Genomic DNA, 15,917 nt, shown 5'->3' with positions numbered 1-15,917 from the left:
ATTGCTGTATTTCAGGGAAGATTAGATTGTTGGAGGGAGTATTGTATATATATTTATAATATATTCTAAACATTTAGAAGAGCAGATGAGGCATCTTTTACACTGGAAAGGTTAAGGGGAAAAAAAAGCCTTTCCAAATCTTGCTCCTCATTGGTTTCTACAAAAGACTGCATTCAGCTGGAAGGTGATTCACTTTGTTATGTCTTCCTTTTCTTTCATAAGAAAGTAATTAAAGTAAAGCTGAGAACTTTGTATTTTGAGTTGAGTAATGTCTTTAAACTCATGGCAATGTGAAATCTTTTCAAAACCTTATTATGTGGGATTATATGACTGAGAGTTAACAACTGTGTTTATTTAAACAAATCAAATACAATTTAATGGTTTAGCCAAGCTGCAGTTTTGATTCCTGTGTTAATGGTTTTGAAAAGATATTTTATGAACAAGAATTTTTTGAAAAGTGCTAAAATTTATCCTATCATGCACATTTTTATTACAACTGTCATTAAAGACTTCAGGAAGGGCCACATCCAACACAGAAATCTTTTGAATGCATGATGACCAATTTTAATTATTGTAAATAATGATTGTAAATTATGACTTTGCTTGATGTTTTCTTTATGGCAGAATTTGTGTGGCATTTCAGAAATTAAGACTTGTGAATGCTAAAATGTGTAAGTTGAAACCATGTATTTAGTAACTATGAACCTTTAAACATGCACTTTAGATTCAAAGATTCAAAGACTTTTATTGTCAGGCAGGAGACTGAAATGGGAGTGTAAGGGATGTGTTGGATCCTCAAAAATCCTAATGGCTTTGCGGGTGAGGTGGGTACTGAAAATGTCTGAGAGGGAGGGTAGAGGTACATCAGTGACCTTGCTGGCTGCCTTCAGGGTCTTTTTGCAGGAGGCAAAACAGCTTCCATACCACACTGTGATGCAGACCGTAATAATGCTCTCAATGGTGCCCCGGTAGAAGGAGAGCATGATTAGAAGGGTAACTTGTGTTTTTTTTAAGCTTGTTGAGAAAGTAGAGGCATCTCTTGGCTTTATTGGCCAGCTTTGTGTCATGAGTTGTCGAGGGAACTTGGTGCTGCCCACCCTCTCCACAGCAGCACCGTGGATGGACAGTTTCCTAAAGTCGTTTATAGACAGTTTCCTAAAGTCAGTGACCATTTCCTTGGGCTTCCCCCACACTGAGGAAGAGGCTATTGTCATTGCACCACTGCACCAGCTGGCTCACCTCGTTCCTGTAGTTAGCCTCGTTATTGTTGCTCCAGTAGTGTCATCTGTAAACTTAATTATTTGTTTGGTTTTGTAGCTGGGCACACAGTCGTAAGTCAGCAGGTGAGGGCTGAACATGCTCCCTTGGGGCTCTCATTTGCTCGTTTGAGTCCAGGCAGGTGAGGGCTGGGTGGAGAGCGGCTGAGATGGCATCTTCAGTGGACCGGTTTGTCCTGTATGCAAACTGGAACGGATTGTGGCAGGGGGGAGATTTGATGACCTGCATGATGAGCCGCTCAAAGCACTTAATTCAAATTCCTAACCCTAACCATTTCCAGGTGAGAGCTCAATAGAAAAACAATGAACCATAAGCAGAGAAGACCATGGAAACTGATGTGCATGACAGGTATTTGTGGCCAAACGCCAAATGAACACTAGAGATAAGGAAAGTATATGTTATCATGTAGGAACATGCATGGAAACCGCACACTTAATAACTGGGAAATATGTGAAAAAACAAAGAAATAGAGATATTGAAAAGTCTGCTTCTTTATCAGTGTTACAGAACAAGGTTCAAACATCTACAGTTCAAATGTAAGTAAATTCAGTTATTGCATTAGCTGCCATTTCCAGCTTGATTTACTTAAAATATCACCAAATCCAACTAATTGTAATTCACAGAGAATAGTCTTGTCCAAATATAGGTTATGTTTTGGTATCTTCGTCTACTCTGCTTGGGTTTAAGTTTATACCTTTCTTTTCAGCTGATTTATTTACAGTTGAAGTGGTGGCAGTGATGTTTATATGATGTTTCAGACAGAGCAGGAATTTAGGAGCCACATAAATGACAAGTCTGTCGTGTAAATTTTGGTGGAGTTGCTGAAAATGAGTATGTTCTGCCCCCTTAAATGATCCCTCTGAATGCAGCTTTAATCAGATAGCAGACAAAGGTTGGTAAACTCAATGAAAGTATCTTTTTTTCTTAAATTTTGACTTCAAGTCAGTGTCAAAAACTTTATAAAGTAACGCCAAATTGTGTTCTTCTTAAATCCCATTCTGGTAATGAGTGCATCTTAAACCACTTTCAATGAAAGTTGGCTAAAACAAACAGAAACAAATTTCAGTTACCCAATGACTTCTGCAAAGGTTACAGAAATTACAAACATCCTCCAAAGGTAGGAAAAACAACAACAACAAACACATATGTAGCATTTGAAGCAAATGATTAAGTAAAAGCAATTTAAGATAATACAGAGTCTTATTCCATTTGTTTACATCTTTTAAGTACATACTTAACTATAAACTTAATTTTTTTTCTTCTTGGGGATAAAACTTAAAGTAGTGCTATAACACAATTTAGCAAATAAATCTGTATCTGTAAAGAATAAAACAACGTAAAAGCTAATACTCTTACAGAGTCTTGACTTTTTAAGTCTCTGAAACGAACACACAACCACACACACAAACACATTCCGGGAGGAAACCCTACACCTTCCATATTTCAGCTCTCCAGCAAAAACAGTGGCTTTCTTTTTTTTTCTTTTTTTTTTCTTTGAAAGAGCTGAAAAGAGAGAACTGGACCGTGGGCGAAACAACCAATCAGAACCTCTGGTGATTTCGATTTTTTGACGTATTCTCTAGGATTGGTCCATTACTCCCCTGGAGGCTTCCGCCCTCTTCCACTGATTGGTCAGTTTTCCCGGCTCTATGGAAGTCATTTGAATACGCTTCGCTTTGTGGCTCAGTCATTACAGCTCTGCTGGTTCAAATAATTGACTCAAATAGCAGGAGCGGAGCTACACAATGGAGGAGAGTGCGTCACGGACACGCCGCTGAGAGACTTATCTGATTTCCACCTGATAGTGAAAATACATTACAAGTATTTTATATAGTTTTTTGTTTCATTTTTGTTTCAAACGCTTTTTCCTCACTGAGACTGTATTCGGACACGAGCGGCACCACTGAAGAGGTAAGTTGTTTTAGGTGTTTTTACTGAAGCGATTTATTGGAGTGTTGCTATTGATCTACCTTGTGCGAAAATGACAATTTACAGCCACTAAATGAGTTTTACCAAGTCTTATTTCAACAAAGTTTTGGTATTAGTTATCACCATATCGGTTAAAACATCAATATTTCTCAAAATAAGACGTTACAGCTAGAAAAAAAATATGTTGCATAGTCTTATGACAGCTGATAGACAGTAGCAAACTTCACGCTCTACCAGTATCTCATTTCTCCCCAGTGCATTCAGTACTTTATGTTGTTGTTATTATTTACCAACCACGTGAGTTTATAATTAGGCTGGCAGTCAGACACAAGCAAACATTAGTCACCAGCACCTGCGATGGGACTGTGGTTGCACAGCATGGTTTCTTCAGTCAGCCTTTACTTTTACTGTGTTATGACTCAGTCAGAACCCAATGTAGAACAGGCATGTGGTCCAGTGTGTGTATCAGTGTAGGAGAGAGACTAACAGATTGTTTGCTTGTGTGAGTTGGTCTTTAGGGAAAACAAGAAAGGAGAGAATGTGTGGCACTTTAAAGTCTGGTCAAAGAGACTTTAAAAACTTTATTCCTCGTACACACCTTTGCCTAAACCTGCTGTCTTTCCATTTGCTGTAACGAGTGCCAGTTCCTAGAACTTTCCATGGACTTGGTTATTAAATAAAACTAAAATGAAATGTTTGCACTCATTTATAATTACAGCAGAAGCGGTTTGAGAGGATGCAAGCAACATTTGGGAGTATATCTAATATGAAAACAATCAAATTAATTTGTTTTACCACCTAAAGTTAGCTCCAGTTTTATGTGGGAGACGGGTTTGTGATATGTTTAGGTTTTATAAACAACAGAAAATATGTGTGTATGCGTGAGAGCAAGCCTTGCAAGCTTAAGTTTGTTATATCCTAGCAGCAGAGGAGATAATGTGGCTTTATCCTTTCAGGCTCTAGGTTAATACTGTACTAGCCTACCAGATGATGCAGGAGGCAGGTGTGTTTGTGTATGTGTGTGTGCCTAAGTACAAACCTGTGATTGTGTAGCGGTAGCACACAAGGAAATGCCTGCTTGAGCGCAGTGTCAGGTGAACTATATTCCCCATATCTGTGAGGTTGATCTGAGTCTGGTGTCTGTATCCGGCTCTGTTGGCCTGCTTATCAGACATAGGTGCAGCTTTTAAAGTGGTCACCAGGTCATCCTTAGCTTCTGGTGTTTTTGACAGGGGCTGCATGCTTCGTCTGACCCACACGCTTCCTCAAGCATTTGTTTTAGGCTTTGCTGTGTTTCCTCCTACTTTAGTGGGGTGCTTTGCTTGAGACGTGGATGACGTGGGATTTCTGGTGGTGATAAATTGGCTGGGGGAGCTAGGAAGGCCATTTAAGCAAAGTGCAGGAAAACAAACCCTTAACACAAAGACAAATAGGGGGGAGAGGTGGATGAGGCTTCTAAATGCTGGGCAGCTGAAAGAAGCAGCTCCACTGATGCTGATTTATTCATGTTTGCAACTCACATGAACAAAAGGATATGGATTAGTCTTTCAAGACAGCTAAATTCAGCTTCTTTTAGACCTTAAAACTTAAAGCATCTCAGATTTTATTTGTGATCTTGAGATTTACTGATTTAAAACTGTTTAAAACTACAAGCACTTTGCAAGAAAAATGCATTCAAGATTTTTCTTCCCAGAGAGTTGGACTTAGGTACAGATATAGTCTTTAGAAAAGAAGTTGGATCCGGATTTCTTTTTTTTTTTTTTTTGCCTGTATGCATTTTAAATGAACATCAGCAGTTTGGTTTCACTCAAGTCTTTATTAGATGTTCTGCTGCTGCCAAATGTAATTTGAACAGCAGAGTAAGTGCAGGGTGGGGCTTTCTTGTGGCATGGTGAGATTCAGCAAAGTTCATGGTAATTAAAGGTAAACTAACAATAAACAAAATGTGGTAATTCATGTCTGATGATTTTTGAAGTGTACTTTAAGCTGGGTTTATGCACTTCATCACAAATTATGTGCTCATCTTGTGTCTCCTGACGGTTTGATGTCACTTATCCTCCCACATGGGGAGTGGAATCAAAGTTCGAGAGTAAAATCCTCCCAGGCAATGCTTTCACTCTTTCTTTTTATTAAGAGATATTGGCAGCTCCTATTAAGGATCCATTCTTAAACATGTGAAATTGTCTAGTAAGCAGCATGGATGAAACCCCAAGTAAGTGATGTGAGCACAGGCTGAACTTTGGCCTCATTCATGGAGACAAATAAGCCTGACTGAGGAGTTTCCCTCAGACTTTACAAGCATGTCTTGCTCACACCCCTTACCTGCTGCAGCTTATTAGTGTCAAAGTACATTATGTGCAAAGTACAGCGAAGATAGCAGTTCATTACGTTGGCATTTTCTCCATGTTGGCCAATAGTTTTCCAGATCTTCTTGTCAGATGCAGGCTGTTTCTTTAGCCCTAATAACTTCATGTGTCCACATGGTGTTAACCTATGGTACATGCTGAACTTCACCTTTGTCATGAACATAAGAGCCTCTCTAGAGAGCTAATTAAATTGTTCTTTGTTCTTACTGACAGTGGCCTGTTCGTGCCAGGACTTCACAGAGCTTCATAGTTACTGTCGATGGTTATTTTCTACTTAGTTCAAATTTGATTATTTGCTACAAAGAGCAGAAGTCTTTGCAAACAAATCCTCTTTAGTTGCTGCCTTTTCTATCATCAGGGCTTTTAGTGCAGACTGTTATTTGGTCAGTACAGAAATGCACGCTGTAGTTAGCATACTTTGAATAAACATGATTCGGAATGACTAAGTTAGCCACAGACTGTTTTGCATACTGTTTTCTATGACTGCACTGTTTTGTCATTGTCCAGTTTGTGCTGTGTTTGCACAAATGCAATACCTCAAAGTTTGTTTTGCACAAAATATGAGCTGCTGTCCTTGAGACATGTAAACCAAAAATATATCTGCTTAAGTCAAGAAGTTAGTGTGGATATTCTCCTATTCTGCTGCCACACAGACAGATGCTTTTCTGCTTATTGCAACTATTCATAAAAAGAGCTGATTTAACACTTGACTTCACAGTAAATGAGTTATAATAAAGGTTCATACCTTCCAGAAGAACCAGAAAGTCTGCTTGGCTGGTTTCACTGATGTTGCAATGATCCCAGTCTGGGCTCATGTAGACAGCAGCGACTAGAAAAGTGTGTGAAAACTGGTGTGTGTGTCTGATCTGCTCTGATCTCTTCCTGGGGGGGTCTTTGTGTTGTTGCTAATGCCATGACAGGAGAGATAATACCTCTATTGTTGGAGAACCCCCCGACTAGCTAGTTGGGCTACACAATGCAAGGTGTAACTTTAAAAAACACATTAAATGATTAAAAAGAGAGAGGGAAAGTAAAAAGAAGACATCTTTAAAGGGTCTGTTGGAATGGAAACAAAACAAAACAAAAATCTCAAACAGAAAGTTTGACTGAAAGCAAACAGCTCTCACGTTAAGTCTCAAGCACAGATTTCATTGGTTTAATGACATTTGTTTGCAGCACCAGGTTAGTTTGAACCTTTTGATTAACTCTGTTATATTTTAAACATCCAGCCGAACAGTCTTGTACCAAAATCGTACCAAAAGCATGCAAGACTGCTTAAGTAGTTTAGTGGAAGAGCAAAGGGAGGTTTAGTTGGTACAATGTACTTACAGAACTATACATATCTGCCTTTTCCTGTGTATTTATGACCACATCAAACCGCCTCCTTAGACTGCAATCTTCAAAGTTTACAAACAAGGGAATGTAAACAATCCTTTTAATATGATATTATGTGCCCAATGCCTTCATTAAGCCATCCACAGGGAGTCCAACCTATGATTTAGAAAGAGTACAATTTCAGTGCTGCAGCAGGGAAAGCCACAACTATCCAAAGGGTCAACTTTTCAGGAAGTCAGTCTGGAAAGAACCTGGACTGGTTTTGAGTTTTGGAAATGTGTTTTCCTCTGCTTTCATTGCAAGCAGAAACATGCAGGAAGGGGATAACAAGGAGCCAAACTTGACGAAATATTACTCACTGGATTCTTATCTCAACTTAACCAACACAGACTTTCACATTAAGGAAGGTAAAGACACTGGGATCTTTTAGCCGAGTTATGAGAACAGCAGGCTGAGAGCAAAGAGTTCAGAGCTGGACTGGCTTACACAGGCATGATGCCAGGAGCTGTGGTACACATTTGTGTGTTTGCATGCTTCTAGGGTCGCGCCAGCCATTGTGTGTTTATGTGTGACATGTTGGATTATACCGGCATGGGGCTAGGCGCCATGGCGGACGAGGGTGTGTGTGTGTGTAAGATGTTGGCTGAGGCAGACACTCCTCTGTTGGCGCTGTGATGGACAAACAAAAGTCTGCTGGATTCCTGCAGGGTTTTTCTGGCACTATATGTATGCATGTGTACATGTCACTGTGTGAGGTATATGCATTTGTGTGTGTGCATGTGGTGCTTAGACAACAGTAGCAGGATGAAGATGGCTCCAGAGTTAAACCACACCACGGTGGTGATCAGGGATCAGCTTACAGACCTCAAATCCAATTATCTTAACCATTAAGACAGAAAATCATTGCTGACTTCATCCATCTGTTGCACCCCCCCCCCCCCCCCAACACACACACACACACGCACACACACACACACACACACACACACACACACACACACACACGCTGCGATGTTGCCAACAAGTTCCCTTCAAGAATGTGACAAGAGATGCAGTTAAGCGAGGGCAGCAGAAAAAATGTGTGCTTAAGAGCTGATTTGTAAAAATTCACACAACAAATGGGCTGTTTAGTGGAAAGTGTTTCACAAAGAGATAAATTTGAAATGTTGACAGCACAACAGAATAGACAGAGGAGGGGTAAAATTATATGATCAAGTGTGATTACTCTCTCAGACTGAAGCCTCTGCTTTGTGTGACGTAGTTGCTCAAACACATATTTTCACAATACTCTGTAATGCAGCTTAAACATCAACCAGGTTCCCATGAAGTGAAGTGGGCTGGCGTGGTGTAATAGCAGGAAATCTGCTATGACTTTATGTTGACTGAAGCATGGTCTCTTTCCAACAGCAATTTCCACAGAAGGAAAATTGAAGCTGGATTACCAAATGAAGTGAGAGCACTTCATTTGAAGCAGTTAGCATGCTAAATGTTTTTACTTTTTTTCCACGATTAATACCAAACCTGTGTCTGAAATAGCAAATGCAAATCCAGTAGGTTGTGAATCATTGTATGAGTTAGTAAGCAGTATTGGTTTTATATAATCTTTGCATCAGTAGGATGAAATATAGTAATATGAGATTCCAAAAGTGTTCAGATAGATCTTGTGATGTCTTCATTTCATTATGGGCATGCAGTTTTTAAGCAGAGGCTCAAAGGGTTAATAGGTTAGATTAGCTCTAAATAGGCAGTCCTGACTTGTATATTTACACATTATGATTTGATTGAACAGATGGACTTCATATGAACCCTTCAGTCCTGCTTTTATGGCATCTGTTGGCTTTGTTATGATGTAAGGGGTCATTTTACTAACATGGATTGTATCTGTTGGTCATCCTTTGATGGAACTTTTTTTATTGGAGGGTCAGAGGCATTACTGAAAAATTTTGAGTATAAAAATTACATAAATCATTTGCTGTGATCTTCTTTTCTCACTAGGTTTACACCAGGTCTCTTAGCTGATGATGATGGGCATTCTAAGTTGTTGTTGCCATTAGTAGTATTTAAAAGAGATCGATGCTACTCTGATGCCATTATATGGCCATATAACTTTACCTAGGACACCAATTTGTAGCTAGCCTTTCATTTGTCCTCTATGTGATTTCACTCATATTCTCCACCTCTAATCTCCCACTTTTGGTGTTTCTTGCAGAAGTCATCATGCCGCCCACAACCCCGTATGCCGGAAAGTTCAACTCCTACAACAACAACAACCACCCTCAGCCTCAGAGTCCATACCGCAGCAGCACTGGCCCGAAACCTTCAAGGGAGAACACCTACAATGGGGCCTACTCTGCTGCAGAAAACCCTTATGACGTACCACAGCATCACGCTGCATATCGCAGCTCTTCGGTTTCCTCTGCGATCACGAAGGAGCACCACTACGGCAGCAGCTGTGCAGTTGCAGAGAACCCATACTCCTCGCCTCAACCTCGCAGCCCTCGCCAGCACAGCACTTCCTGTCCAGGCCGAGCGTACCGTCACACAAGCAGCAGCAGCAGCAGCGAGCAGTCCTGTCGTAACAACACAGCCGCTGCAAAAGCTCGACTTTACGGACACGGTATCACCGCTAGCTATGGGGAGATGTGTTACCATGACAACAGCTTGGTTTCAGCATCTCTTGAGGCACTGATCCAGCACTTGGTTCCCACTGTGGACTACTACCCCGATGTAAGTACCAGTAAACATAATGTTTTAAAAGAAAGTTTTTGTCAGTTCTGAAGAAAGAAAACATCATCTGTGTTCTCTTCTGGTCATCCATCTTTAGAGGTCGTATGTGTTCACTTTCCTGCTGAGTTCACGCCTCTTCCTGCACCCGTATGAGCTCATGACCAGGGTTTGTCACCTGTGTGTGGAGCAGCAGCGGTCAGGAGATGCTCTGCTGGATAAGGTGGGTGGATAACACACAAACACACACACAACACACACAGACACATGCAGGTTTAATTATTTTTCTCTCTCACACTCACTTGTTCATACACATCACTCACATTATTAATTTCTCAAACCCTTGACAGAATAAATACGTAAATCAAAAGGAAGAAAAGAACACACTAAATGAGACCAATCTGAATGAATTATAATAAATTAACAGCCAGACTCAGAAAGAAAGCTCCTGCTGCCTTTTGTGATTTTGTCTAAAAGTAGATTCACTTATAAAAGCTTTTTAATAGATCTATGTTTCCCTTAATGCTCCATGCAACATTTTCCAGATCCGTTTCCGTGAGGTGGCACCTAAACTGGTCCAGCTGCTGACTGAGTGGACGGAGACGTTTCCATATGACTTCAGGGACGAGAGAATGATGCGCTGCCTCAAAGACATGACGCACCATGTGGCCCGAGGGGATGAGGTTAGTGTGAAAGCTTTTGAAAATTAAAACCTTTCCGGTAAAGAATAGTGAAACAAAGAAAGGTTGCACTATCAGACCAGATGTAAAGTCATGTGAAGAATAAAGTGAATCTCTTTTGGCTCTTTCTCACTTGTACCTATTTAACCCAAACCGACACCACTCCTCTAGATTTGCAGGTGTTCCCATCAGGATTTTTTCGGGGCGAGTACCCAACCTCGCCATCTGTAAAACCCAAAAGCCGCGGCTGTGAATAACAACATTGGTAGCAGTGACATTAGAGCTGATGTTTCAAAAACAATAACCACACAGAGGTGAAGAACTTTTTGTGCTTGTTGGCCATAAATCACAAACTCGATGTCGTCCATTGTCGCTCTGTGTGTGTCGTAAACAAATCACTTCACGATACTTAATAGCCGCCTTGTTAAGAAGACCCCGCCCACAGTGAATGCAGCCTCAGTTGCTCTTTATTGTAATGGGAACAATCGAAACCAGGGTGGTGTTGGCTGAATTAAGGTAGGGCTAAGTTGGTGCTAGTGGGAAAGAGTCATTGCATGCATGCATGACCCAACTTTAGCCAAGTTTTATAGTTACTTTGGTAAACAGAGAAGTTCATCGTTGGACCATTGGGCTGTAACTGTACCCACTTCTAGTTCTTAGGGTTTATGCTATCATGTGTGTGTTGTGCTTGCAGTACTCATGGCGAGCCATGCAACAGATGACCCAGCGTCTAATCAAGCGCCTGTCTGCGCTCGGCCAATATGAGGAGGCCGTGGCTGCACTTAACGCCGTGGCGCAGGAGCGTCCTGCCTCACTGAAAAACAAGCAGACTTCAGCTCAGCGAAGCGACATACTTAACATCTGCGACGACCCTTTCATCCTCGCCCAGCAGCTAACCCACATTGAGCTGGTGAGAAGTTAGATGCTATACTGTTTCTTTTTTACGTTTTAAAACAAAGTTGATTGTGCCTGACTGTTTTCCCTTCCTGTCTTGTGTCTCCAGGACAGATTGAGCTTCATCGGTCCCGAGGAGTTCATCCAGACATTCGCCATGAAGGATCCTCTGGAGAACCATAAGGTAAAATTTAACTGGAGTGAATGTGTGGATTTCATTAGCTTTGCTTTTGCATCTCACAATATCTAAGTGAGGCATGATTCTGAAACTAATCCTGTTAGACTTCCACACGTTATACATTATCACAACTTCAGCGTGTGTTTACTTGCCGTCATGAAAAGCTCACTCAGCAGCTACGGCGTGCAGCATATTGTTTGTCTATATAAAGACAGCGTAAGAACAAAGTAAGACGACCTGTTTGTAATTATCAGCATCAAAGTGCTGACAAAGAAAAACCACATACTGCTGTTATTTTTAAGTCATTTGAAATTCTTTTGAATCGGAGTCTGCTTTGGTTTTGCTTAGAGTGTCATTTGCATTCGGCTTCGGTTCAAATAAATTTACTTTGGAAGCCACATGAAAGAATCTCCTGGCAGATAGAAGAAAACTTGTTCAGCTTTATAAAATGTCTCACAGACGGCAGAGAAGAACCTTGCTGTGTATGTCTGAGTATATTCATCCTGAGTGCTTCTACAAGTCGGCCGAAAGGTCGTTTTCAGTCAGAACTGTTGAGAACAAGCTTCGTCTGTGTAAGTGACCGAGCTCTCACCAGAGCTGCTGCAGTTATATAAGACCCACTTTGTGAAAAAGAGCAATTGAGTCAGTGAAAAGGGGTCCTGAAGTGTGCAGCAGAGAAGTTTGGAGTGGAGTGGGCTGCCTGTGTTGTGTAAGCTTTTAATAGCCATGAAAATCTGGGATTGCATCATCACTGCCAAGTTGAGTTTATTTATACGGAGCTTTTATAATGTTTATTTATATAAGAGGGCTCTGCAAACAGGTTCACCGCGTAGAAACCACATGTCTTATAGAAAAACAAAGGTCCTGAAAGCAGTTGAGGAGAAAACAGACACATCAGAGGCTCCAGTGAGCAGGTCAGAGGTTGTGTGGGTGTGAAGGCTGTCAAGATCCATTAGCAAAGGAAATTACAGAGTAGCTGCAGTCCGTTTCCCTTTTTTTTTTTATTACATTTTATATTAGGTAACTGGCGGATGATTATGTAGATGATGCTGCATTTTATTTCACCTATAGATGCGGAAAAATTCCACCTTCCTGTGAGTCTGATCTAATTCACACCTGGTAAATGTACTGATGGGAACTGAAATTCACTGCTGTGGTTAAAGATAAGATGTGATGAGCAGTTTTCATATTTTGACATAAGAATAAGAAAATCTTTTAGTCCCTCTGTGGGGAAATTGCTTTGTTGCAACTGTACTGGTGCTTGGTTATCGTCTGTAAATTGTAGCATGTGAGAAACAAATTTGAGTCACCACAAACATCTCAATTATCAATAATTATGTCAAAGGAGCTTCCTCAGTCCCGCACCTCCGCTCACTTCAGGCATTTAGTGTTTAGGAGCATCTTTTGCTGCCCACTTTTTAAATCTGTAACATCAGAAGTGTGTTTGTCATACTCTTGAAACAGATTGTCTCTCCATGAGGCTGTCACTTTTTTTCTATAGTTTGATTTATTGACTCAGTGCTGACAAACAGCACAAATTGTCTTCGTTAAAAGACCGGCACTAGAGTATCAAGGAATTTAGAAAATGTTTAAATTGTTTTGTAAAGCACAAAACATCTTTTTCATTGTTTTTCTCCCTCCGTTTTTGCTTTAGGGCTTCTTCCGGAAGCGCAAAACCAGTAATCTGGAGGCCTATGTCAACTGGTTCAACAGGCTGAGCTACCTGGTGGCCACTGAGATCTGTATGGTACGTTCTATTAAAATGACATATCAGTGTTTCATACACAAATGTGCATATTGGTCATGTGCATGTTGCAGAGTCAAAATGGTCCAAAACTACACACCTCAAACCCTAAATGACCAAATTATCTTGACAAAAGCTGAACAAATGGGATAAAAATATCCATCTAAACTTCTCAAACTGATCGCACAGCATAACCCATAACATCTTCATCTGTTTGCAAAATAGGTTCCAATTTTATTTTCTTGTGTTTTCTTGTAAAGCCAACAAAGAAGAAGCACAGAGCGCGGATGATTGAGTTCTTCATCGACGTGGCTCAGGAGTGTTTCAACATCGGCAACTTTAACTCCCTCATGGCCATCATCAGTGAGTATTTGATGGAAAACTTTGAAAATCAGCTGATATTAAAACACAATCATGAGAAAATCAGTGACAGAAGATCGGTGATCGGTGTTACCTGGGACACGTGCCAGCACACATGAAATAGGAAGCTTTGCCACATGTCATAGAGATTAAACTCTAGACTCAGTGTTAATGTCACAAACCTCTTTGTCATTGCTTGCTTTAAATTATGACACTCCAAACTAAATCTACAGTTCCCACCACTTCTCTATAGTAGAGTCACTAAATTGACTCTAGCCATTAAATGCAGTGCCAGCTGGAGTTTGGGTCGACACTAATCAGTTTAAGGAAGTACAAACTGAGTTAAGGGAGGCCTGGAGCAGACCAGTCTGTTCTTTGTCTTGGATCTGTCCCTGTGAACACTCAGTACACTCATGCCTCCTCTGTCTCACAGCTGGGATGAACATGAGTCCTGTTGCCAGACTGAAGAAAACCTGGAATAAAGTCAACACTGACAAGTTTGAAATCCTGGAGGTAAGAAGCATTCATACAGAAACTTAAGAGATGTTAGTATTTTGCTCAAATGCAGATTTCAAAGTAATGACATCTCCTTTGTGTGATCCAATTTAGCACCAGATGGATCCATCCAGTAACTTCAGTAACTACCGCACAGCGCTCCGTGGCGCCACCCAGAGGTCTGAAACAGCGCACAGCAGCCAGGAGAAGGTCAGGAAGCACACAAGATTTATCTAACAGTAAAGTCTGACTTCCCCTACATGTGTAAAATGTGCACATTAATCAGTTATTGTCTCTCTGCTTCAGATCGTGATCCCTTTCTTCAGTCTCCTCATTAAAGACATCTACTTCCTGAATGAAGGCTGTGCAAGCAGACTGCCCAACGGACACATTAACTTTGAGGTCAGACTGAGAACTGACTTTATCATGTGATGTCATGACTCCCCCTTGTGGTTACAAAGAGTAATGCAGTCCTCTTTCATATCTTTATAGTCAGTTGAATATGACCTTGTGATTTTGGTGTTTTTGTGTATTTTCTGAGTCTAAGTCAGCTGGATACATTGTGTGATTTTTTTTTGTCACTGTATTTTAACAGAAACTTTGGGAGCTCGCAAAACAGGTGAGCGAGTTCCTGGTTTGGCGTCAAGTCATTTGTCCATTCGACAGAGATCGTCGCATCCTTCAGTATCTTGTCACCACGTCTGTTTTTACTGAAGATGGTGGGTTTCTGTTTTATCTGTTTTCCTAAAAATCACACAACTGTTTGGGGAAAGCTAACTCAGTTTTTTAATCGTTTTACAGAGCTGCACCTGGCCTCGTACGAGAGCGAAGGACCTGAAAACAACATGGAGAAAGACAGTCGTAGGTCTCTGAGGTGGGTGCAGGCACATCCCTAAATCATTAAACACATACAACAACTAAAGCAGAGGAAGAACACTGATTGTTTATGTTTTGTTTTCCAGATCTTCTCTTCACCGAGAGAATCGATCCTAGGAGAGATGATTCCTTCTGCTTTACAGACTGTAAATCAGTGGTGTTGTAAAGATTTCTATTTCCACGGCCAAAGTTTGCATCTTGGAATTCCTTACAGGATCACAAGGAGCATAAACAATGTACAAATCTGAAACTATAACTATAAATTCATCTAGTGCCACAGGAACCAAGTGCTGGAGACATCACCGCCCCCTGTGCTGGATGTTCTTCTCAGACTGAAATCATTAATTAACTTAATGATTCTTATGAAGGTCTTGATGTTTAAATAAAGCATAAGCCTTACTTTTTATTTCTACACCAGCTCTTGCTCAAGGAACTTACAGGATGTCAGACAACAATCCCAAGTGTGTGGATTTATAATTATATCTCCATCGGATGTCCACCTTATCATGTCATACTATGGACCGGATCATTTTTGGTTGCTACATTAGCACTGCCCACCTGCAGACATGACCTTGAGAGGAATATCGGGTTCACACTGATGTGTGGTATGCAGAACACATGGTGTTGCAGCATTCAGTGATTAAATTTAACTCTACAGCTGTTTAAGCCTTTTCTGTCATCTAAACTCATAATGCCAGTCAGTGCTTTGGCTACATAAAACCCAAATATATTTGTAAAATCCATATTTGCTTTTAAACATTTGGTGATGTGTGATGCAGCGTTGTGTAAGTGACATCAGTATCTTGCAAACTAAATCAAAAATGCACTTCAATGTCTTCTCGTGTAGTGTAATATCGGATTTAGTCATTTGTATGAGTTTTCTGTTGTGTGGTTTAAAGCTGTATTTTTATGTTTTTTTTATTAAATTCCCATGAGTCTCTATGAGCTTGTTGCTGGTTGGCTGGCTCTGTGACTGTAAGCTTTTATGCCAGTTCATGTATTACAAGAAGTATTTTTGGGTCAGAATGAAGCACAAACCGATGTATGTGTGTGTTTAA

At 40.6% G+C, this 15,917-nt stretch overlaps 1 protein-coding gene across 2 annotated transcripts; it reads left to right on the top strand.

Annotated features, from left to right (window-relative positions):
- The first annotated feature begins 2,959 nt into the window (after window positions 1–2,959).
- LOC121629958 (ras-GEF domain-containing family member 1B-B-like) lies at window positions 2,960–15,801 on the top strand. Of its 2 annotated transcripts, XM_041969924.1 has the most exons (15): window positions 2,960–3,189; window positions 6,188–6,193; window positions 9,121–9,635; window positions 9,733–9,855; window positions 10,178–10,315; window positions 11,007–11,222; window positions 11,316–11,390; window positions 13,039–13,131; window positions 13,389–13,491; window positions 13,922–14,001; window positions 14,098–14,193; window positions 14,290–14,385; window positions 14,579–14,702; window positions 14,785–14,857; window positions 14,946–15,801. In XM_041969924.1, the coding sequence occupies exons 3-15, from the start codon at window positions 9,126–9,128 to the stop codon at window positions 14,974–14,976; spliced, it is 1,758 nt and encodes a 585-aa protein (XP_041825858.1). In that variant the 5' UTR covers window positions 2,960–3,189; window positions 6,188–6,193; window positions 9,121–9,125; the 3' UTR covers window positions 14,977–15,801. The 2 variants fall into 2 exon arrangements, with proteins under 2 accessions (XP_041825858.1, XP_041825857.1); XM_041969923.1 differs by lacking the exon at window positions 6,188–6,193 and having other exon boundaries at window positions 9,118–9,635.
- Window positions 15,802–15,917: the final 116 nt, after the last annotated feature.

The sequence above is a fragment of the Melanotaenia boesemani genome, chromosome 19 (genome assembly GCF_017639745.1).
Source record: "Melanotaenia boesemani isolate fMelBoe1 chromosome 19, fMelBoe1.pri, whole genome shotgun sequence".
Taxonomy (NCBI): domain Eukaryota; kingdom Metazoa; phylum Chordata; class Actinopteri; order Atheriniformes; family Melanotaeniidae; genus Melanotaenia; species Melanotaenia boesemani.
The sequence above is the reverse complement of the archived record's forward strand: the minus strand, read 5'-3'. Positions and strand labels throughout refer to the sequence as shown.

Bases quoted from the DNA above. Each gene is read 5' to 3' on its own strand.
- LOC121629958 (XM_041969923.1), top strand. From the start codon at position 9,126: ATGCCGCCCACAACCCCGTATGCCGGAAAGTTCAACTCCTACAACAAC. The intron at 13,492-13,921 runs GTGAGTATTTGA...TCTGTCTCACAG, and splicing joins CTCCCTCATGGCCATCATCA to CTGGGATGAACATGAGTCCT. The intron at 14,703-14,784 runs GTGGGTTTCTGT...ATCGTTTTACAG, and splicing joins GTCTGTTTTTACTGAAGATG to AGCTGCACCTGGCCTCGTAC.